This window comes from Haliotis rubra, unplaced genomic scaffold, assembly GCF_003918875.1.
Source record: "Haliotis rubra isolate DU_JTF1 unplaced genomic scaffold, ASM391887v1 Scf167, whole genome shotgun sequence".
NCBI lineage: Eukaryota > Metazoa > Mollusca > Gastropoda > Lepetellida > Haliotidae > Haliotis > Haliotis rubra.
The window spans coordinates 1,587,594-1,612,975 of NW_025765636.1; the positions used below are offsets into that span (position 1 = coordinate 1,587,594).

At 38.2% G+C, this 25,382-nt stretch overlaps 1 protein-coding gene across 1 annotated transcript; it reads left to right on the top strand.

Moving 5' to 3' along the window:
• Positions 1 to 536: 536 nt before the first annotated feature.
• On the top strand, positions 537 to 25,359 carry LOC124272200 (sphingomyelin phosphodiesterase-like). Its single transcript, XM_046707348.1, has 14 exons — positions 537 to 624; positions 5,849 to 6,249; positions 7,154 to 7,318; positions 12,652 to 12,775; positions 13,553 to 13,659; positions 14,862 to 15,031; positions 16,148 to 16,258; positions 17,299 to 17,379; positions 18,305 to 18,392; positions 20,068 to 20,150; positions 20,896 to 21,088; positions 22,341 to 22,433; positions 23,529 to 23,623; positions 24,775 to 25,359. Exons 2-14 carry the CDS (start codon positions 5,887 to 5,889, stop codon positions 24,887 to 24,889), a joined length of 1,788 nt encoding a protein of 595 aa, XP_046563304.1. The 5' UTR covers positions 537 to 624; positions 5,849 to 5,886; the 3' UTR covers positions 24,890 to 25,359.
• Positions 25,360 to 25,382: the final 23 nt, after the last annotated feature.

The window sequence follows — 25,382 nt, forward strand, 5'->3', positions numbered from 1 at the left end:
GTTGTCATAATTAGTTGCTGAATATTGGGATGAGTGAATTCCATTGAAGATTGATTTTTTTCAATTTCATTGTTTCTCTATGAAGTATTTTTTTTCAAAAGAAAATATCTCTTTTAATACCTTTTTATAATAAATGAATTTTGGAATTGATTTTTTTATACTACATAAATTTATATGTTTTTGGCAGAGATAATGATTTGATTGCAACAGTTAATTAACATGTAAGTCTATGGAAATTTCACTAATAATGACTCACTTACGGCAGGGGGCGGGTAGTTGCAATGTGTGAAGCCCGTATCTGGTGTTACCCTCCGTGTCATTGCTGGAAAATTGCTAAAAGCGGCGTAAAACTAAACTCACTCACTCGCGCTTCATTCCAGCGAAAACAGATCAGGGGCGTAGCTACCATTATTAAAAAAATCCCGGGCTTACACATGTTTTTTGCGAAAGATCACCATGAAAGTTGGGCAAGCCGCTTTATATTTTTGCTATCGGGCTTGAAAACACGAATCGTTCCAATCAACGAACGTGTGATGAAGCCGCGTGACTGTCATGTGACGAAAACAACATGGCGGAAGGCACGAAGTATTAGCAGGAAGCGTTTACTTCGAAGAAAAGCTGTCAGTGAGTGAAAACAAACAACGCCATGATTTGAAATATGTTAAAATGTCTGTTTTGTATATGAAAATAGTCATCTAGATATACTAATTAGTTTGGTTGTATTGTGACGATCAGCAAGGAATTATTCAACCAACCTGTTCAACCTGATAACTCGCCTACTCGGGTCAGGTTTTATGTAACTTTGTAAGCTTGCGTATGAATTGACGCATAGAATATGTTCGCCCACAACCCTAACCCAGGAGGCGAACATATTCTGTAGTTACACCCAGACATTATTTCCTGTGAATGTCACTGTTCTGTTTGTGAGTAACATAAACAATGATTCATACATGGTTCGTCAAACGAAATATTGTTTTATGCAGTGTTTGAAATAAGCCAAAAACCCATCCAGACATCAGGGCTGGTAACTTCAAAATGTTACCAGATCAAAATGGATTTAACCAGACCAGACATTACAAAGAAAATAACTTTAGTTACAATGAATAATTTAATTAACCTGAATCTGAGACAACGTATTTATACTGTCTTACAGTCTATTCACAACAGTCATTTTCAGAAAATAGTTTTTATGATACGGTGAATTTATTCAGATGTATGAAACATGTTATCTAAAATGTTTCCCTGACCATCAGGTCGGCTAGCTGTAAACAATGGTAAATTTAGGTCGTCCATCAGAAATCAAGCCCATCTCGGGTGGTCAGACGAGCCTTATTTCATGCACTGTTTCATGAGAGGAATAATTATAAGTTCACAAGTCACCAATGTTCACATTTCTTTCTGACAATACTCACTTGTATTCCTGCGCTTAACTAATTGAGTAAAGATGAAGCTTCTGTAAACTTTAGTGTATTTATCATGTGTATCATCAGATCACATTTTAAATAAAAATGATCAAAATAGATTCTTCCTGGGTCTGTGATAAAATGGTTTTTAATCAGACATTTTGCACACAACCCTGGGGGCCTATGGCATGTGTACAATGGATGCCCAGGTAGGGTCGGTATTACAGGACCAGGTACACGGGTAGTAAATTTGGATTTGTTGTAGTCCTAACTGATTAACAGATAAGCTGCGTATCTGCGTAAATTACGCAAACATTTATGTGAAAACTCAATTCCTTTCAAGTCTATTGTGTACAAGTGCGCTTGAATTTTTGTAAATACTCAATAAATTTGATCTAAGGTGCGTACACACAAAGATGTCAAATCGTTTTTTTATCGTTTTGTTTTTCTATTTAGTTCCATCTTTTGAAGTTACATTTTTCATCCATTCTGAACATTCATAAGTTAAGTGTGCATCAGACTTTATGGCTATTGTTGTAAATGTATTAGCAACACATACATAGACACACATACAAATAGACATACATTATAACATACACATATGGGATGTCAAATCTTAGCTTGAGTGCTGTAACATTCAGCAAACCTACTAGAATGTGAAGTAAGCAGACCCATGCACTACATATGGAGGTTAATGAGGAAAGATAGAATAACTGAGGTATATTGAGAGGTTCTATTTCAGGACATGAACTTGGCAGCTGCTGCAGTCTTTCTTATCAAATATAAATAACACACACGATAACCTACATTTAAACTTTATTCTATTTTCACAAATAATGGAAAATGGCAAAATACCCAAATTGAGTTTGAGTAAGGTGGGTATAATTTATTTGGATACTCAAAGGAAAATTAGGATACCTAATTGAGATAAACACAAGTAGCGAGTACATAACTCAATGACCCAAAAGTTATCTGTCCTAATATGTACACATATATTTCTACAAACCCATGAAGATTCAGGTTAGAATTATCTTCAGCAACCCATGTTTATCCTAAGAGGTGACTAAAGGGTGGTCAGCGAGTCTCACTGACTTGGTTGACACAGGTCATTGTATCCAAACTGTGAAGATTTCATGCTGTTGATCACTGGATTGTCTGGTCCAGACTTGATTATTAACAGCCATATAGCTGGAATATTGCATACAGCATTTAACAACAAACAAACCCATGTTGCAAATAAACCTTTTGGTCTCATCACCTGCAATCCATGTTGCCTGATCCTCTCTCAAACACCAAACAAATCATTTCAACAACCATTTCAGTGGTTGTATTCACTTACATTTTTCATCAGGAAACTGAACATTAAATTTGCTAACCAGGGAATGTGTATAATTAATAGGGCAGCAGAGTATTACCGGTATACTGGTATACCGCAATACACTTTTCAAACAAACATATTGCAATATTATTTCTGAGGATCGGTATATTGGGTAAAGAACATATATGAAGTTTTTGATTATCTCGATGGTTTAAATTAAAATCTACACATACTTTCATTCACAACAAATGTTTTCCTTAAACGTTATTCAATGACAAAATGGCATACTGTAATGCTATAAAGTGTAAATAACACTGTGCAACCTAAGTTTGAGATTGCTGTTATCAGAACCTTAACATACATGTTTAGGGACTTATAATGTAGAAAACATTGATTGACATGCACATTTAGCGTAACTCACTGTCAGACACCTTCGTTTTGCCCCAATATGTATCGAATGCGGTATTGAATTGCAGTGTATTGCAAATATATTTGATTTAGTTTATTTGCCAATACACAGCTCTAATATTTAATAAAGAAGTTCTTATATGGGATACTCTTCACCACAATTACATCAACTTCTGTATGGTACAAAATGTTCATGTTTCATCAAGTTCATGTTTCAGTGTACAATCTCAGACAATGTCTCACTACTGAGATGTAGTTCACTTGTTTGTAATGTCTGGCTCTGCATTAATGCATTTTTAGTGGAGTCAGTATAATGTGTCTGAGTGGGGTATTCATGCTTCAATTATCTCCAGTGAGCTAGCACTATAAAACCAGCTTCAGTCTGTTAGTACAACATGGCAACACATACACAAGCATGCATATCATCATATGAGTTTGGTTTCTCAAGCACGCTTTTAGCAAATTTCACATCCTGAACTAGAGATGTAGTTCACGTTGTATTGCGTGTTGTGTGTATTTTTAATGTCAGCAATTGCTTTGTTTCACATGGCTTTCCCATCAAGAGTAAAACATCCTGAAAGATATGGTATTTTACATTCAACACTCAAACATCTACAAACCCTGTAACATGTATTTTATCCCCAAAATTTATATTAAAATTCTGTATTATAATGTTCCTTTGTTGAATAGTGGAAGAACAATGGCCCACATAGATTGTATATATCATACAGATGGTACAACCATGTTGAACGTATTGTTGTGTAATTTCAGCAGTTGCCATGGTTACTAGCATTTAATGACATGGTGAAATACAAGTGTGTATGAATTCTCTTTATTATTCACCCATTATGTTTATTACAAGGCATCATGACACAGCTGCCTCGTGTATCGATACATATAGTTGTATTTGAGTGATGTGCCACAGTGCTGAATTTCTGATATTTTTGCTTGAAATTCATGTTATTTTATATCACTACTGCTACCACTTCTACTGCTGCTGATACTTTCTGCTATTAGGCTAGACCAGTTTTATTTCTTGTTTTACAGAAGTTTGTCCTCAGAAAACCAAAAGGCAGGAGGGAAAAATCACCAGTCAAAGTAATATTCCTTTTAAATACTAAAAGTATTCTATTGTAGGCCAATTAATTTTGTTTTGTAAGTTTACATTTTTGGCCAATAGAAACATGATGATTTTATTTTTTTAGCTGGGTAATAAAACAATATATATATAATCAATTTACATTGTGTTAAATTCTATTCACCGGGTGATTTGCTGGAACCATTAAAATTGATTATGATTCCTACTCTATTATCATGCATTTGATATTCAATTTACTGTAAAGTATTCAAACCCAGGTGCTTGTGACTATGGTAACACATGCATGGAAACATGTATCATGCATATTATTAATTTTACTGTAGCCTGTTGGTTAAAGTGTCCGCTTGTCATGCTGTAACACCATGGGCAATTCCCACATGGGTACAATGTGTGAAGCCAATTTCTGGTGTCCTCAACCAGACCTTGTGGTTGATTCCCCTACATGGGTACAATGTGTGAAGCCAATTTCTGGTGTCATGTTATGCTTAATATGTACAAGATTCCATGAACATGACGTGAAGTGGAAGACAAAATTATTATGAAAACCCCTCCTATAAATGACCTGAATAAACATTTCACTCATATCTTGTCCCTTCAGTTGGAGGATTTCATCAATGGGAGGTTTTCATCAATAAGCTGCTCTTCATTTTATAATTGTGCATATAAGAAGTCTAGATAAGCTTGGTATCTGCGTGAATATGCATTGAAATTTCCAAAATATGCACTAATATATATCTGTAGCATCCCAAATACACAAAGGAAATTACTGAAATGCTTTAGTTAGTTGTTGATTTGCGTACCCTGACTTACCTGTAAAAAACAAATGTGTCACAGAAGTAGCTATTAACTGTCAAATGTTACGAGTGGTTGGGGTAGATTATCGATTGAATTTCACTATGTAACTGTACAATTTATGAACTACAGAACGTTACAGTCACACAAATGCAGCTAGTTAGATTTCCATGGTTATCTTCAATAAACAATCTGTTGAAATGAGACTATGCTGCATTTATTGTCAGTCGGCAAAGATAAGTTTGTCCCTTACAAGAATGTGGGTTAGCGATGGTACGCCATGTAACGACTATGATAATGCTCTGAAGTGCAAACAATTGGCTGTAGTTATCATATTTAACATTTTTTAAACTACTGACACTGAAAATACACACGTTTAGAAAAAAAAGGTGGGTATCAGAAAATTTGAATACTCACTGAAGATCAGTGGTACCCATTTATAACATGCTATGGGTAAAATACCCAGATTGGAAAAACCTTATCTAGAGCTCTGCATACCATTAAGTGCTGCAATACCCATGCAACAAGGATGGCTTAAAGTTGAGATAAATAAGTTTCTTTCTAATGTGTGTTACTATGGTTACAAGGAGTGGAATCCTCACTTAGGATTATTATGTTTCAGTATATAAGTGTGAAGCCCATTTTTGGTGTCCCTCGCCGTTATATAGCTGAAATATTGCTCAAAGCAGCTAATAAACATACACACTCTCTCACTTATCAGAAAAACTTGAATTTCATTCTGCTTTAATTAAAGTTTATTTATTGTCTGATTCAAAGTCTAGTAGGAGTTTGGTAAATCTTGTAACTCTTCTTCTTTTTGTTTTTCAGATCAGCTCCAACTAGGAACCAAATTCAGATCCTTGAAAATGATAGCTTTTGGAAAATATGTTCTATTTCTATGTATATCATGGCTGCTTCTGTCAAACGCTCAAGCCAGCCCTCTATGGTACAGAAGACATGATCAACACATAGCACCAAAAAGATTCTTTCGAGAATTTCTTCCGAAGTTAACTGAAACCTTCACCCAAAAGTTGCCTGTGCAAGCTGAACCTAGCTCATGGCTACACAGCACTGAATGTGAAGTGTGCAAGCTGTCAGTTAGCTTGGTACAAGTGTTGTTCAAGGAGGGGCACACCAAGGCAGAGATTGTGGATTTATTGGTGAAAGTGTGCATCAGCCTCGGTCTACAGGATGACAGAATCTGTATTGCGATAGTAAGAGAGTTTGAGGTGAGTCAGATCGTACAGTCGTACAATGTTCCGCTGTTCATTTGATTAATCAAGAAAACCCCAATGGTTCTTAAGCATCTGAAAACCCATAATACGAGGATATGTGAGGTGAGGTGAAATTGGGTTTAACTTCGTGCTTGAGAATATTTCGCTCATATGACGACGTGCATGCATGTGTATGTGTATGTGCGGCTGCTTGTACTAGCCCAGACTTAAGCTGGTTTTATAGTGCTAGCTCACTGAGATACCATGCCGCAGTGAAGCATGAATACCCCACTCAGACACATTATACTGACTCTGAGCCGACCAGTCCTTGTTGTACCCATTAATGCCGAACGCCAGACAGGGACCAACAAGTACCATATTTTAACGTCTTTTGATATGACGCGGTCAGTGATCGAACCCGCGACCTTCCGCTGTCAGGGCGGACGCTCTAACCACTACACCACGGAGGCGGTCACGAGGATATGTAAAATGAACACTTTTTATTGTGGTCCATACTGAATTTCGCTAGTTCACAATAAGATTAACCTGAGCACAACAGCAGATTTGTTGATATGCTATTTCTTATGACATGAAGGTGTGTGATTGGCTGGGAACCTCTTTTATGGGATCCACAGATTACCTCACAGTTTAACCAAAAACGTGGTATCGCAAAGGGCGTTAGCCGTTATTGCAAAGGATGATTGTATCATTCTTCATTAACCATTGTGTGATTACATCTTGATTCTGTCCTGATAAATATCCTTGACCCTTTGATGAAAGTATTTTATGATGATGATATTGATGATATTGATTCTGCTGCTAATCATCATTGTGTGGATTTTGTAATTGTCAGAATGCCATTGTTGACAGCTTAATACATAGAGTGACATTAACATACTCTCTAATGACATGATTTCAGAATGAAGTTTTGACAGTCATTGATAAGCTGGTGTTAAAACCCGATGAAGTTTGTGGAACACTCTTTGGTTCAACATGTGGAACGCCATACAATCCCCTGGAATCCTGGAATGTGTCGCTACCGAAAACCCCTAAACCACCGGTAATACCTCCCTCACCACCTCCTGTAAGTATGCATTATGTACATATTAGATTTTTGTTTCCTGAAATATTCTTCGAAAGAAATCACACAATTAAAACTCAAGCTTTTCTTCGATGTTGATGAATGAAGTCCATAAATCTGATTTTTTCTGATTTTTACTGGGTTTAATGAGTATTCAGTATTGAATTGAGTATGCAATAAAAGCCTTGATATGTGCAAATCTGAAAACATTTATATTTTATGACCATTGTAAAATGCAGAAGTGAGGAGTCTCCATGTTTGAACCCTTTTGTAGGAGGGTATGGTGTGGTTGCCTAGTGGTTAAAGCGTTTGCTCATCATGCTGAAGACCAGGGTTCGATTCCCCACATCGGCACAATGTGTGAAGCCCATTTCTGGTGTCTCCTGCCATAATATTGCTGGAATATTGCTAACAAGCGGCGTAGAATTAAGCTCGATCACCCACATTTGAATCATTATTGTGATTCATGGCAATAATCAAGTTGGGCAATATCTCATTAATGCTTCAGTATACTGGCAAACAAGGATAAGTTGGACTGGCACAGAGGACGCAGTTATGAGAAGTAGGCGGTGTACAGCAGTGAGCAAACCCATTTGGTTTGCGAAAGGCAGAACAGATGTGGGCTAGTGCATGTGCATTGCATGTCGCATCCTTGATAATCTCCAGGCTATACATTACGATCACTCTCCACTATACCCTGGATGCATCCACGGCTTGGCCCGATAATTATATTACCTCCCTTTGCTGGCTCCACATACTCACAGTAGCCAATCAGCTAAGCCTCCGTTATATCAGAGCTTGCCAGTGTCAACAAAGATAGCGGTCGCAGTCGCGAAGGTTTGTTCGCAGTGCCACTCATATTTTTGGGGGAAATCATACAGACAAATTGAAAGATCTGAAACTTTAAAAAGATATATGAAAGAACTCCTTCTACCTCTTTCAGAGTACCTCTGCATCAATTGTGTAGCCAAGTTTGAACGGTTAGATAATTTACGAAGCGAAAGTGAGTTGTGATTGGTTCGCTCAACTTCCCAGCGTAGACACCTGATTGGATAAACTGCCAGCAAAGGGAGGTAATAAAATAATCGGGCCAAGCCGTGGATGCATCCAGGGTATAGTGGAGAGTGATCGTAACGTATACCCTGGAGATTATCGAGGATGTGCATGACACTGAAATTGACACCTTGCTCACAAGACTCTCACGTCAGTGTGGCAAGTCGCACTACACTTGATCGCGGACAACCTGGGGCCCATTCGCTAACGCTCATACATGCTAATATGGGTCAATTGTCAGGTCAGTGCTCAACTTATCCTTGTTTGCCAGTATCTGTATGAAGGAAGTGAGATGGTTCTACCAGGAAACTTTGCTGTTTTTTAAGATATCATTTCTGGGTAAACAAGTTCAATAACCATGATAATATGAGGATAAAGTCACTGTTTGAGCATTGCTGACGAAGGATTAGAGATAGGATTTGCTTGTTAACAATTCATGTGACATGTCTATAAGCATTAGGAAAATGAACTGATAATTTGCTTGTCTTGCTTGTAGCATAAACATAACCTGTTCTGCATGTGATAAAGTCTCCAGCAATCTTTGTTTGCCATACCTTGCAATACATTTTATTGTGTATTCAGTTGGTCGCTGTCTGTATATCTGTGAAATATATAATTTGTGGAATAGATCTTGAAAACCATTTTATATTTGTCACTTAAACATACAAGTAGATAAGGTCAGTGAAGATATGTGTTTGTCTGTTTCCATGGCATCCGGTTTTACATAGATTAAAAGGGTGTTACACATGTTAAAGTTAGGATTACACTTACTCCATTTAAGGTCTGGAATATACGTATTAGTGGTGGTCCGATTAAGTGAAATAATCAGAGATTGGTCTCAGTGGCCAAACGACCAAGCAATCGATCACATTTTCTCATAATCGAACACAAACGATTTTGGAACGGCTGTAATAGAGTTTGAAATACTTGATGATGGAACATATCTAGGACGTTGTCAGGGCCTGAAAACGTGTTTATTTCTAAGAAAACTCACTTCACTTTCTGAAAAGTCATGACTGAATATTTCTTGAAGGAGCTGGGAAGTTAATGTTACACTGGAACTGAATTATTTTACACTGGATGTGAAATCTGCAATCAAAAACAACAACAGAGAACCAAATGTTTGTTTTCTTTATACATATCTGCAACTACAACCTGAATAGGAAAATCTAAAAAATGACGCTAACCACTTTTAATGATTGGTCGTTGGTATTGAACCAATCATGAATTGTGAGATTTCAACCAATTCCCAACACTAATACGTATACAAAAAGTGAATATCGTAAGCATTAATATAGTGGTTATGGTTGTACCTATTCAGGTTAATAGTAATACTAAGGTGAGTCAAGTATGTACACTAAAGGCCTCAATTATCTTTGGATGTGGTTATAGGTCTGGTATATACTAGGGGTGGGCGATAATACCGGTTAACCGGTATATTGCAATGCGAACTTACGAGCTATGTTGTGGTATACTTTTTGCGAACCGGTTCACCCGATACGATCTGTAATTTTCTTGATGTAGTCAAAACTACTAATAACATTTGTATTTCTGTTATATTATTATACTACATTTATATTATATATTATGGATTATACTCACCAGAACACATCCCATCTCCACCTGTTGTTGTAGGCAGTCACTGGAAGTTCTTGCCAGTTATGCCTCTTGCGCCAGTTGACTGTGTTTACTCCCAACTGAAGTCATTCTCTTTCTGGGGCGGTGGTGTAGTAGTATAGGGAATGATGGGACGGGACCGCAAAAAGAAAAAAGAAAAAAAAAGAAGGAGAAGACCAAAAGGTGCACCTCCACTCAACATTTGAGTATATAGGGAGTCTTCTTGTGTCTCTGCTGGTACTAGGGCTTGATGATGTTGAAGATGCCTTGCTCTGGAAGTCAGGTTCCTGAAGATTTCTATCAATGTCTCCAAAGACTGTCATACACTAAGGAAACAGTTCTTTATCTTCTTGTTTGTGGTATCTTCAGCAGAAGTATCTAGAACCAGCATTGCCTCTTGGATGTGTTAGGATTGCATTCCCTGGTTACCTCCATTCCTCACAAGACGAAAGCAGTCACTTCAGAGATCATGGTGGCTCAAAGTTACTGCTCCTTAGTGTCCATCATGGAAGAATGTGTTGGGATGTCAGGGATGGTATTTGCATCAACGGCCTTAGTCTGTAGTGAGGTCTGAGGTCTCCTTCAGTTTGGTCCTTTTTCCTGGCTGAACAGCTATCGACTGCAAGGCAATGCAGAGAGTTTTATCTACTAGGGCTGTGCAATATTACTGGTAAACCAGTGTATACCGGTACAGTATCTCACAATGCGAATATTGCAATATGGTTCATATTCTGAAATATATTTTCTGTCCTTGATTTCCAAAGCAACAAATTGAGCTCTAAAAGTATCAAATATACTGTTATTTCTATTGGTGTCATGTAACATTTTACAAGTGGAAGTATCTTTATAAGTGACTTCAAATGTGCCAAATTTTTATTTGGACTTAATGGTAGAGCCTGAGGGCTGGCTCTGAGTGACCATTTCACAATTCACAATATTTTGTTATTTTTGTTTGTTTCATAATGGGACATATGATGTCAATTATCATCAAGGCCTAAGTCTTATAAATTTTGTAGAAGTGTATAATTGCATTCTAGTCGAGGATCTTAGTTATTGGAGGTCACATGAGATTTTAAGCTCAAATAGTTCACCTAAATCATGTTTTTGTTTTATTTTTATATTGGAGTTGAATCTGAATGAATCACTGACATAAAGTAACAATAATTACTTACTGCATTGAAGTTCATTCTGTTAAAGCAAACAACACTGACAATGAAAATCATGTTATACTATTACCTTTATCATTATGTTCTCAAAACTTTGTTGCAATACTTCAATGAAACATTCCATATTAAGGCGCTATATCATTTTATTTATCTGTAAACCATTGGGGACGAGGAGCCAAATGTATGGTCTAACAGCAACTGAGAAGATGATGTCGCACACAGACCTATTATGAATGCATGATGTACACACTGGGCAGAAACTTTCCACTCAATATATCATTAATATGTATTGCAATATCGCTTAAATTATTGCAATATGTCGCAATATGAGAGTCAGTGCAATATACAGCCCTAGTATGTACCCAGTTACCATGGAAACTGATACAATATTTGAAAGATTGCGGAATAAACAATATTAATCCTTGATTGACCTTTCTCTATTCTCTTACTGGATCAGGCTGTCAGGCTTGCTGATTTGGTTGACATATCATTGTATCCCGATTGCGTAGATTGATGCTCATGCATCATTCAACAAGTATACCGTATATTACCGTCTATAAGCCGAATTTGGAGGACCAAAAAAAGCAGTCTGTAGAAGGGGGTCGTCTTATCATGGGATTTGGCTTATAAGCTTATGAAGCGGTAATATACGGTAATCCGCAGCATGGGATATATGTATAACATGAAATATAATATGTTTTAAAATTTGCAAATTTTATCAAACAATTATATATTTATGATACTTACCCTGTCTCACATGATGGATTCTAGCCTGACCAACCTGGCTACACATGTTACAAGTAACTAGATTGGTTCTGTCTTCTATGACAGAAGAACAAGATAAAGTGTTTAATGTGTAGGGCTGCAACGATTCGGTTCGACTCATTGAAAATCAAATCTGACACCTTAGTTTCGATTTTCGATAACCATTATCTATTTTGATTCAGTTTTGAATACCTATTCAAATTATTTCCACACAGCCAGAACCTAGTTTTGACTCCAACTCGAGCAGTTTCGAGCGCTGAAATGTGACAAAACGTGATTGGTTGACGTTGGGCCAATTATCCAATGAGAATGGTTGCTAGTAGACATTGCCAAGATTTCATGCTAAAAAAAGCCGGCTCTGAGAGGTAAATGAAATCTGATGTTTTCACTTGTATGAAGAATCGAATCGAAAATGATCGAATCCAGTGTCCAATATCGATAATCGAATCGAATCGAGGTCGGGGTGAATCGTTGCAACCCTGTAATGTGAAATAGGATAAGTATTGTTAATGGTTCTTAAAACAGAGCCATCCCTACTGATCAGTTGTCATGAAATAGAAAAAAATGCTGGTGCAAAACATATACACCCTTAACTCTTTCATGTAAGCTGACATTGTTACGTCATTGAAGAGCACGTCTCATTGTTGCAATGCAGTGGTTGTTAGGCTCACAGCTTCAAGCAAATCAGTTGTAACTGTTTGGATAACAGCAGTTTGAAAATTTAAATGTTGCCAGAAGGGATCCCCGAAGCTGCGAGTACTCCACATCTCCGACATCCACTTTGACTCCTTCTACCAGCCTGGAGCCAAGGCAGAGTGTAATGAACCTCTCTGTTGCCGTGCCAATGATGGACAGCCAGGTAGGTGACGCATAGTGTGGTATAGTATAACCATTGAATATGTTTCACAGTAAGCAGGGCTGCGTAATATAACCGGTTTACTGGTATTTACCAGTTCAGACATGAAATCGATACATATTGGGATATGCTGATAAAAAAACGGTATTTCGACATGCATTCGGAAAACTTTGTAACACTCGGAAGCCTTTGGATATTTCCGTTTTTCAGACCGGAAGTTCAAGTTAAGTTCAGTTTGAAGTTGTGTTCTTAATTTTTGTTCAAGTGTTTCGCAACGTTTTGGATCTGAATGTTTTAAATATTTACTCATTAATGACCAGGGATCTCTGATATGTCCTGACCAGGTCAAGTTGCTGCCTGAAATCTCAGCGCTTTTTTTTTGAGAGAAGAGAAACTAGTTCAAACCAGTAACCACTGTGTTGTTGTAAAATTGTTCTTTTCCTTGTTTCATTTGTGCCAAATATTATTTATTTTGTCATGATTAAAAGTTTTTATTGAAGAGTAATCAAGCATAGTGATTTTGTTGTATTTTTGCTTTATAAATCGAGCATTAACTCGATTATAAGTAGTTTTTGGTAAAAACATTTCTTGCAATATATTGCAGTACATATTGCAATATATGCTTTCACATCGCAATATGAAAATTCTCTCCAATACCCACACCTAACAGTAAGCATAACATTATCATATTTCCTCAATTCACATAGGACTGCAGAACCTATGTTTATATACAACACCCTTATAATGAACTGGCAGATATAAGATACAATTTTGACCTAGATCCAGGAGAGTCTGGTGCAGGCCAGTGGGGAGACTACAGGAACTGTGACACACCCTTGACCACCCTTGAGAACCTGTTTGAGCATCTGCACAACAGGTCTGCAGAGGTATAATCTTTTTCATATTTCTTCATGTTTGTCATACAAATTGTTTGAGGAGGATAGGGCGGTTATGTGTGACCTGGCAGTTGTTTGTCATACATCCATTGGCATGGCTCTTTGGTCATGCTGTCTACAGGCTCCTTTGCAATAGCTGCATTAAACAAAATCATTCACTCAGTACTGTAACCCTTTTGTCTAATGACAAATAATGGTTCAGTAGTGCCTGGCAAAAAGGTTCTTTTCCCCTCAGCACTATAACTGTCATAGTTCTACACTGATGCTCAATGAAAACACATATTAAAATTCAATTGAATGACATGAAATATATATTTTGCAGTAAATATACAGTTGTTTGACAAAGAATGATAACTTTGTGTTAAAAAGACATTTTCACTTTGTGTTAAAAAGCCATTATCTCATGCCTAAAACCACAGAGCAACTTTGTTGCCATTTTGCCTATATTATGTTTCAGTGTGTATTAAACAATGAGAATTACATTCAATGATTGCAGCTTTTGTAGAATGCTTTGAGGAGTGAAGCCTGGGTTTCATAAAGGTTTGTGTGAATGAAGTCACCGGCAACTTGGTGTCATAATAATATGATAACTGAATAACCCAGCAAAAATGACCAAAGGTGGACAAACTTAGAATGGCTCTTTATTCTGAATCAGGAATCCTAGTTACAATATGTCTATCCATGCAACCTATGCTAGTTGTGGGCAGGGTCTGTAACTTGGCTGATGAGATACATTGTTGCTCATGCTTTCAATCACTGGATTATCTGATGCAGAATATTTATATGCAACCCTCATATAGCATGCATTACTGAGAAAGATGTTTTAAGAAAAGCGTAGAAACAAGATTGAATTTTAAACCATCTCTCTATAAGATCAAGGCCCCATTCCTCAAAGCGATCATAGCGCTACGACAGTCGTAAGTCTATGTTAAACTATGGGAGTTACGATCATCTTAGCGCTATGACCGCTTTGTGGAATGGGGCCCAGGTTCCTGTAGAAATCAGATCAACCTGAAGCATCCTTTACTGTGTTGGGATGGTCAGTGTTGGCTGCAGAGGGTCTCAAGGTCTTGACCAGAATTGTTGTTTTGAATTTACTCAATGAAGATAGATTTAACATGTTTAATGTGATTGCAGATAAACATATTGTTGAGATATATGTGGTTTGATTGTTTGTCTGACTTGTGTTCCAGTACGACTATGTCATGTGGACAGGCGACCTCCCAGCTCATGACATATGGAACCAGTCAAGAGGTGATCAGTTGTCTGCCCTTGACAGACTCACCCAGCTCTTCAAGAAGTACTTCCCCAACAAAACCATTTACTCCGCTTTGGGGAACCATGAGAGTGCGCCTGTCAACAGGTTGGATGAGGGGATATTACCTTCACTAGTGCTGTTTAGTGCTCACTATCGATATAGATAATAGACATCGATAATCGGTAACTAAGTATCGATCGATTATCGATAAATTCTGGAGATGTAACTTTGAGGAAAAATGCCATAAATGGATGAAAGAAGTAAATATGTTTCACATCACTCGTGAGTGGTGACATGTTTTTGCATGGATTATTAACAAAACAGCATCCTGAACACAAGTTAGAAGCAGACCATTACTATAGCCCTAAATTTGTGTGTTGTGTCAGAAAATTAAAACTTCAGATGAGAAATGATATTATTGATGCAATTTTCATATTGATAATGATTAATAATATTTAGTATCAATGATACTTCTGATAATCGATCAATTTAGCCAGTCTTAGTGCTGATGTACTATTCCTCTCATGGTGAATCAGAGCCACAAAGTTTCAGGATTCAGATGTTAGTGAAATTTCAAAATAAAAGTGCCTGTTTTGGGCAGCAAGTGACATGACAATCAGGTTCCTTGGGTGGACAGTAAGTAAATGTACTAGATATGTACATGTTTAGGCCATTGATACTTGTGTTGTGGAACACCATATTTGATTAAAGGGGCATAACTCTTCATTTCTTTAGATTTTCAATGGTTATTACTACTTCTCATTTATTAACTGTAACTGTTTCATAAAATTGAAACCAAAGTTGCCCCAGGCCTATTTGAGCTACTGAGCCTTAGGAGTATTTCTGAAACAGTTTTGACAAATATTTTACGTTGGTGTTTAACTTGGTCCTTCTATATGGCCCCGTGAAGATCCGAGTTGTAACTGGTCCTCAGCAACCCATACTTGTTGTAAAAGGTGACTAACGGGATCGGGTGGTCAGGCTCGCTGACTTGGTTGACACATTTCATCGTATCCCCATTGCGTAGATTGATGCTCATGCTGTTGATCACTGGATTGTCTGGTCCCGACTTGATATTTTCAGACCGCCTTCATATAGCTGGAATATTGCTGAGTGTGGCGTTAAACAACAAACCAACCAACCTTCTTATTTGATAATACATAAATAATACCATTTTAAAATCTGAATGAGGACAATTTTCCCTTTTTTGACATTCCACAGTTTTCCTCCCCCCTTCATTACCAACAACAACTCCATCTCTTGGTTGTACAACGCCATCGCTGACAGCTGGCTCAACTGGTTGCCACAGGACACCAAGACAACCATCCAACAGTGAGAACATAACTGATTATTTCATGGGTACTAACAAGTCGGCATCTTGAAGATTTTCTCAGAAACCAGTTGGTCAGTGCCACATTCGGTACACTGCAGTCATACCCATCATTATTATTTTTTTATTACCATTATATCTGTATATAGGAGTCGCTAAATGGCTGAAATAATGCCAATGCAACATAAAATTTTAACTCTTTCACTTGTACTACACAAACAAAACAAAGAAACAATTATTTTCATGGAACTGGTTAATCTGTTATGACTTATTTGTAATGCAACACGGAGCCTTCTAATTGTCAATGATCTTTTAGGCACGCTAGGGTATAGTAGCCTAGTGGTTAAAGCATTTTCTCGTTAAGTCGAAGGTTTGAGTGTGATTCCCAATACAGGTACCATGTGTCCCATGCTGTGATATAGTTGCAATAAAGCTAAATGAGATGTAAAATCATACTCACTCATTCATTCAATGATCTTTAACTTATTTTGAGTAAAGGAAGTTATTTTGAGTAGTGTATATTGGATAAAAGTTCATATTAGTTTATCTTAAAACATACTTAAGGAAAATTCAGATGTTTACTATTTGATCTTTAGTGTTGCAAATTAGAAATAGCCTTGCCTGTTTGCCTAGGTGCTGGCTTGAGGGAGGATTGTATCCAAGAAGTTCAAATCATCTTAACACCTTAGGTTGATTCCACTAATATGTACAATATGTGTATTCTGTTTCTTGTGACCGCTGCCATGATGTTGCTGGAATGATGGTTAAAGTGATGTAAAATATAATCCCTTAGTTTCCATGAGCTGAACATGGATTGTCAGGATTGTTTAATTAGTTGACACATGTCATCGTATCCAATTTCCAATTGCGTAGATCAATGCTCATGATGTTGATCACTGGATTGTCTAGTCCTGACTTGATTATTTACAGACCAGTGCCATATAGCGGGAATTTTGCTGAGCACGGCGTAAACAACAAACAAACAAAACAAACTATGAGCTGGCGGGACTATCTGAGATTGATGTGTATTTTGTTTTAACAGAGGCAGCTTCTATCAGGTGTCTCCTTACCCAGGCTTGCGTCTTGTGTCCATCAATACCAACTATTGCAACAACCAGAACTGGTAAGGATTAAGTTGCCTACAAGCACATAATGGATGTCCTTACAATTCCTAATTCCTGGAGACCGCCTCTGTGGTGTAGTGGTTAGAGCGTCCGCCCGGAGAACGGGAGGTCGCGGGTTCGATCCCCGACCGCGTAATACCAAAAGACGTTAAAATATGGTACTTGTTGGTCCCTGCCTGACGCTCGGCATTAATGGGTACAACAAGGACTGGTCGGCTCGGAGTCAGTAAAATGTGTCTGAGTTGGATATTCATGCTTCACTGCGGCATGGTATCTCAGTGGGCTAGCACTATAAAACCAGCTTAAGTCTGGGCTAGTACAAGCAGGCGTACATACACATACACACGCATGCACGTCGTCATATGAGCGAAATATTCTCAAGCACGACGTTAAACCCAATTTCACCTCACCTTACCTAATTCCTGGTAAACTGTCAGTCAAATCCTTCTCCTTCTGTTTTCTTACTCAGAACAATGTTTGGAAAAAACATGATCGAAAATACATTACACATGATAATGAATGATTTTGAATGTTTGATTAAATATTGACTAACATGACAGCCAAATGACTAACAGTTAATGTGTGTATGTAATTCTATACATTGATTCTGCATGTTATTTGATAGCTTATGGTTACACAGAACACACAGAAAACAAATACTCTTGATCTGGACTGCTTGCTACGTAGGATGCGGCTGAGGATGTGCAAGTGATGTTTAGTTGTTTGATGACTATGCTGTGATTGATCATATCTGAGTAGTATACTTGCCCTGGTATGCCGAGAATCCTGGTGTTTAATCATAGAAATAGTTTGATAATATCCCCAGATCTGTAAACCTTGGACTCGTACAGACGATTTCTATGAGAAGACACCAAGTCCCCATGCTCTAGTCTTAACATAAAACATTGATCCTTCAATCTCTAGGTGGCTGCTGCTGAACACGACCGACCCGGCCGGCCAGTTACAGTGGCTGGTGGACGTTCTCCAGGATGCTGAGATGAAGAAGGAGAAGGTCAGTACTGGGAATCAGGGCCTAGATTTTCGAAGCTCTCTTAGGACTAAGATAGTCGTAAGTTAATGTTGCATGGTAGCCTTAGTGATCGAAATAAAGGAAAGGGGTGGTTGGGTAGCCTAGTGATTAAAGCGTTATTATTATGCAGAAGACCAAGCATTCGCTCGTCATGCAGAAGACCGGGTTCAATCCCCACATGGATACAATGTGTCCTCCACTGTGATATTGCTGGAATATTGCTAAAAATGGCGTAGCACTACACTAAACTCATTCACTCACTCTTGAGGAAAGCAGACATGTGAATGGCCTTTCTGTTGTGCTTATTATGTCAATGTTGTAGAGTTGGCATAATTTGGAAAACTAACTGTGACACGTTTTAATGTGTACTAATTATACTTGGTATTAGTGTGTGAAATGATGTTTCTCTTTGGTGTGCCAAAACTCTATGGCCCTGGGTTTGAATCCCCTTGTCACCCTGCTTGTGTTGGTTTGTCAGCACCATCCTTCCTTCTGTGCCTCACTAAAGCAGTAAGTGTCAAAGACCTGTGTCATTTGGGGGTTTCCTCCTCCATCAAGCTGACACATTGCTGTATGTCTGAAACTATTCAGAGTAGCATTGCGTTGACCAAACTATCGACTCGCTGGATTGGAATGCTGACAATTAGTTCACAGTAAATGATCTCTTGCAGAACAGTTTGTCATTTCAAAAGGTTTGGAACCTTATCACTGTTGTGTGTGATAATGATTTATTACCGTTCATGTACAGGGCCTCCTTTCACAAAGCACTAAGGTGACAGTAAGTCACTAAGCTAACCTTAGTGCAGTGTAAAAGAATGGGAGTTAAGGTTAACCTTAGTAAAGGTTGCTATGTGAAAGGAGCCCCAGGTAAATATTTCATACTTGACTCATGCATACTTGACTCACGTACGTGGGAAGATATGACTTGAGTAAGGGACCGTTTATAATTTATGGCTGGGGGTGGGGTGTGGGGTGTGGGGTGTGTGTTTGAATGATTTTATGGAGAAGCATGTACAATGTGATTGACCCCCTAAAATTTATATACAAAGTCAGTGACCCCCTGCATGTCATGTACAAAGTCAATGACCCCCTCCCCTTTTCCATATTTTTAAAGCATAATTTTTAAATATTTTTATGTACAAAATTGCTGACCCCCCCTAGAAACGTGTACAAAATTGATGACCCTCCTACCTCCCCAGAACAAAATGGGTGACCCCCACCCCCCCTTAAAATCATCATCACTACCCCAGCCATAAATTATGAACGGTCCCTAACCTCTGTGGGAAGAGAATGGCTGAAACATGGCTGGCAGCTGGCACTTGAAATGGGAAGTGCATTCATTTGGTGCCCTGTGTTAATGCAAAACTGTGGAGTTCTTATGTGAGTACAGAGAGATGGTTTGCATGCTTTGATTGCATGATTGCATGATTGTGTGATTGTATTGTTGTATGATTGTATTGTATGATTGAATAGGTATATGGTATTGTATGATTGTATTGTATGATTTTATAGTTGTATGATTGTAAGGATGTATGATTGTATGCTTGCATGACTATGATTGTATTGTATAATTATATTGTTGTATGGTTGTATTGTTATATGACAATATGGGTGTACGGTTGTATGACTGTATGGTTGTACAATTGTATGATTGTAGGTGCATATTCTGGGTCATATGCCCCCTGGGATCAGTGATTGTCTGAAGGCTTGGAGCTGGAACTACTACAACATTGTAAACAGGTGATAATGAATGTTCCTTTACAGTGTTGTTAGATTCACTGCCTTCTATCTATCAGTACAATTGCAGCGTCACATTAAAAGGCACATTATGTCAAGTTACGCACATTAGCATGACATTAAGAAACACATGATATCACATTAAGAAACACTTGAGCATCACATTATTATAAGAGGCACATTATATCACATTAAGAGGCACATGGTATCACATAAGGCACATGATATCACATTTAAAGGCACATGATCATCACTTTAAGAACCACATAACATCAAGTAAAGAAATGCTTGGGCATCACATTCAGGTACATTTGAGGATCAGATTAAGAAACACATGATATCACATTAAGAAACACGAGCATCATCGTAAGAAGCACATGAAGTCATTTTAAGAAACACATGATATATTAAGAAGCATTTGAGCATCATTAGTATTTTGTTGTTGTCTAAAGCTGCACTCAGTTGCTCAGCTATTCACCTACACTTTATAGTCAATACATACTGCATCAGTATCTATATATCCAGGTAGTGTAGTGCAATGAGTGATGTGTCTCACTGCATGATTAATGGCACACAAGATTAATACTTAAGACACATTTTCGGTGAAATATATGATCAATTTTCATTTTTGACTCAGCTTACTGAGAAGAGGTCCTCATTCTTTCTACTTTGGTATAAGCTTTTCTGACATTTTTATTGTTACAAATAACCAGATTAAATGTAGATTTCATGGCCATTTTTATTTCAGATTTGAAAGTACCATAGCTGCCCAGTTTTTCGGACACACTCACCGAGATGAGTTTGAAGTGTTTTATGACAATGTCAACTTCACCCGCGCAGTCAGCATGGCGTACATTGTGCCAAGCATCACACCGTACCCAAACTTGAACCTGGGATACAGGATCTATGAGCTGGATGCCAACCGCTCTGGATGTTCTTGGGTAAGAGTTACCTTTCCTTGATATTAACCTATGTTGATCATCCGTCACCACTCGCCCCTTTCCATAATCTCCAAGAAGACTCGTCCCCCTCTCGATGATGTTTATGTTTGAAAGTAGGACAAACCAATCAGAATGAGCGTAAGGACTGAGGTGATTTGATAAAAATAATCCCAGTTACTTAAATCATTTATGTCGTTTTGTGATTGCATAAAATATTGTGAAAGATATATATCTTCGCCTCGAAGTTTCAATTATCGATAACAGGCTAATAGTAAGGGATAATAAGTCTTTTATTGCATCACTAGGAAGCTAAAGTCAGTGCATATGCCCCAATATATATAGTATAGGTCAAAATATTGTTGAAAATGTGTGACATTGTGCCTTTAAGATAATGCGTTATATGTACATGTAGGGTACATGTTTTGCCCTCAGGGTACATAGTGTGATGCCTCCTGTGAATGAGACTACAAGCATCATCCCCTACTAGGGGTATGTAGGTCTTACCATATGCCCCTTGAGATAGCTGGCCAATAATAGTCTTTAATTGGCAAGTAAATCTTTGTCATTTATCACTGCATACCCTACTACTCATATCTTGTGTTGACCCTTTCAAATACCTGATGCGTGATGATCATTGATCAGGATCTGACTTGAATGATTTGTCGGTCGTCCTAACCTGTGGCAGTGATAATCATGATTACAGTCACTGATTTGCCTGGTTAAACATGATGACTACATATGGGCAGCGAGTACATACTGGAAATAGTTGCTGACGATGGCATATAAAACACATTATTGTTTGACACCAGTGCAAAATGTTTGTCATATGTGCATGATGTTTGACATAAGAGTATAATCTTTGACACTAGATCATAATCTTTGACACCAGTGCAAAATGTTTGACATATGTGCATGATGTTTGACATAAGAGTATAATCTTTGACACTAGATCATAATCTTTGACACCAGTGCAAAATGTTTGACATATGTGCATGATGTTTGACATAAGAGTATAATCTTTGACACTAGATCATAATCTTTGACACCAGTGCAAAATGTTTGACATATGTGCATGATGTTTGACGCTAGAGCAAAACGTTTGACACTAGTGCATACTCTTTGACACTAGAGCATAATCTTTGACAATAAAACATAATGTGTGACACATGAGCATAATGTTTGACACACATGCATAATGCTTGATTTTTGATTTTTAAAAATGGTTAAATATTTTAGTTGTGGTTTATTCCAGAGTGTGTTGGATCATGAGACATATATCCTGAACTTGACCCAGGCCAACAGTGCAGGCAGTCCGCCCCAATGGCAGCTGGAGTACACAGCCAAGGTACAGTATACATACCACCTGCACTCGTTCTGTGTGTTCAGTTGATCAGCCTTGCATACACAGTATCCTCAGCCATTTTAAGACAAACTGCATTTGGCAACACCACCTTTGGAATTTTGGACCAGAGTAGGAATTTGACCATGTTCCCATTTTTTGTATGTCTGACCCTTGTTGATCTGGGTTAGAATTGGTCTTCAGCAACCCTTGCTGGTTGTAGAAAGTGAATAACAGGACAGGGTGGTCAGGCAAGCTGACTTGGTTGATGCATGTAATCATGTCCCAGTGACCCGAGAAGGTCCAGGTTAGAATATTGATCTTCAGCAAACCATGCTTGTCGTAAGAGGCAATTAACGGGATCAGATGGTCAGGCTCGCTGACTTGGTTGACACATGTCATCAATTTCCAATTGCACAGATCGGTCCTCATGCTGTTGATCACTGGATTGTCTGGTCCAGACTTGATTGTTTACGGACCGCCGCCATATAGTTGGAATATTGCTGAGTGCGCCATTAAACTAAACTCACTCACTCATCATGTCCCAGTTGAGAATATTGATGCTCATGACATCAATCACTGGAATGTCTGAACCAGACTCTTATTAACAGAGACTATCATGTTGCTTAAAACTTGCTCAGTGTGCCTCTAATAGTTATACAACTTTATATCAAAGCTCAAACAACTTTAGTTTCGTGGCTTATTCTTTTACACTATATTGCATAAAACACCCACAATTTGCCTATAACTCATTGAGTTGAAGTTAAGCGGCGTTGGCCACAGAGAGGTTGGATGGGTGATTGTAGTTGGCAGCTTGACTCCTGAGAGTTTCCTGCCCCACAACAAAGCACATGTTACACATGTGGGATCACCTTAGGCAAGTGTGTTTGTTCAAAATCACCTCTGTTCACCCAGCAGTGAATGGGTACCCGGTGGGATAAGATGGTCATATGACTGTTAACCTTCTAGCACCTCAGAGTCGGCTTGGGTTACCTGGGGTAAAAATGTCTGTGATTTGCGGGTAATTGTCCTCAGCGCCACAGAGCATCTTTTATTTGGATGTTGGATGCTCCACAAATGTATTATTATACTATTTTGCAGAGCACATACAATATGGAGTCACTGTATCCCAAAGATTGGAGTAATCTTATCTACCAAATGAGAGACAACTCCACTCTGTTCCAGACTTATTACAGGTAGGGGAGCGAACTCTGTCATCTGTGTGTACATCACACTAGCAATAATGAAAGATGCTTTACTTCCTATTTTCATGACAGAGGTACAACTTTTTAAATAGTTTTGTGAAAGTATGATGTGTAGCAATTTCTTCACAATGTAATTCTCAACTAATTTAACTTGGTAATGTCTTATGTCTCAGATGCTGTCAGACCATTGCAATTTTCATCTATAAAACATTTTGCATTTATGTTCATAGTTTTAAATTTTAAATTTTATGAAATTCATTAAGTTTACATCATCTAGCTACTCTGGTATGTGAGTCTTTAGCTCTTGAAAGCAATGAGATTCTATCAGGAGATTTCTTGGTAATTCACTGAGTCCTTGGTAAAATATTAACTTAACTTCATATCCATCAGAGTTTGCTTATAACGCCAAAGACGGGTTCAATTCCCCACATGGGTACAGTGTGTGAAGCTCATTTCTGGTGTCCACTCCCTTGATATTCGCTTGCTCGCTCACTCACTCACTCACTCACTCACTCACTCACTCACTCACTCACTCACTCACTCACTCACTCACTCACTCACTCACTCACTCACTCACTCACTCACTCTCTCACTCACTCACTCACTCACTCACTTACTCACTCATTCACTCACTCCATGGTGTAGTGGTTAGAGCGCGGGTTCGATCCCCGGTTGCATCATACCAAAAGACGTTAAAATATGGTACTTGTTGGTCTCTGCCTGGCGGTCGGTATTAATGGGTACAACAAGGACTGGTCGGCTTGGAGTCAGTATAATGTGTCTGAGTGGGGTATTCATGCAACACTGACGCATGGTATCTCAGTGGGCTAGCACTATAAAACCAGCTTAAGTCTGGGCTAGTACAAACAGCCGCACATACACATACACATCATATGAGCGAAATATTCTCAAGTACAACGTTAAACCTATTTTCACCTCACCTCACCTCACCTCACCTCAGTAGTTAAAAACTCGGTAACTCAGGAGTTTAATTAACACTTAACCTAACTGAAACTATTGTCATACTGGTGTTTTAGTAACTCATTGATGTCAGGCCGTGAATTTCTATGGTCTGGTATGCGACTGTATCAAAACCAGACAAAATGGAGAATATTCACCTGTATGATTTTTTCTTGTTTCAGTCTGTACTACAAATCTCATCCCACTGACGCCTGTGATGACAAATGTCGCAGAGACCTGCTGTGCGCCCTCAAGTCTGGGCGGTCATCTGACCCAAAGCTGTGTTCTGACATCTAGATGCTGACCACTAAATATCCTAGGGTGGTGCACCCTTGTGTCATCTTGTGACACATATACACTCAAAGTGGAAACAGCTAGTTTTCAAATTTAATAATCTGAACCAAAAAAGAAGTATGCTTATACTTATGATCAAATAAGTACGAAGTAAAGCATATGTAGTCACCATATCTTTTTCTGGAAGTTTTTCAGGAGGATTGATATGAACCCCAAAAGCTCACTGTTATTTAGATTAATCTGGGGGTTGGGGTTGTAAGGCCTTACAGCTTCTGAACATACTTTGTTTTCAATTCATGGGAATCAGTGGTCATGCATGACATGATATTTTAGGACACAAGATGACTAAATCACCCTGTTTCCGAGTTTCTTGGCCTTCATTGTATGGTTGGTTAGTTGGTTGGTGTTTAATGGCGCACTTAGCAATATTCCGTCTATATGGTGGCGGTCTGTAAATAATCAAGTGTGGACCAGACAATCCAGTGATCAACAGCAT

Coding starts and splice junctions, on each gene's coding strand:
- LOC124272200 (XM_046707348.1), top strand. CDS start 5,887: ATGATAGCTTTTGGAAAATATGTTCTATTTCTATGTATATCATGGCTG. Junction 7,319..12,651: donor TACCTCCCTCACCACCTCCT/GTAAGTATGCAT, acceptor AAATGTTGCCAG/AAGGGATCCCCGAAGCTGCG. Junction 18,393..20,067: donor CTGAGATGAAGAAGGAGAAG/GTCAGTACTGGG, acceptor GTATGATTGTAG/GTGCATATTCTGGGTCATAT.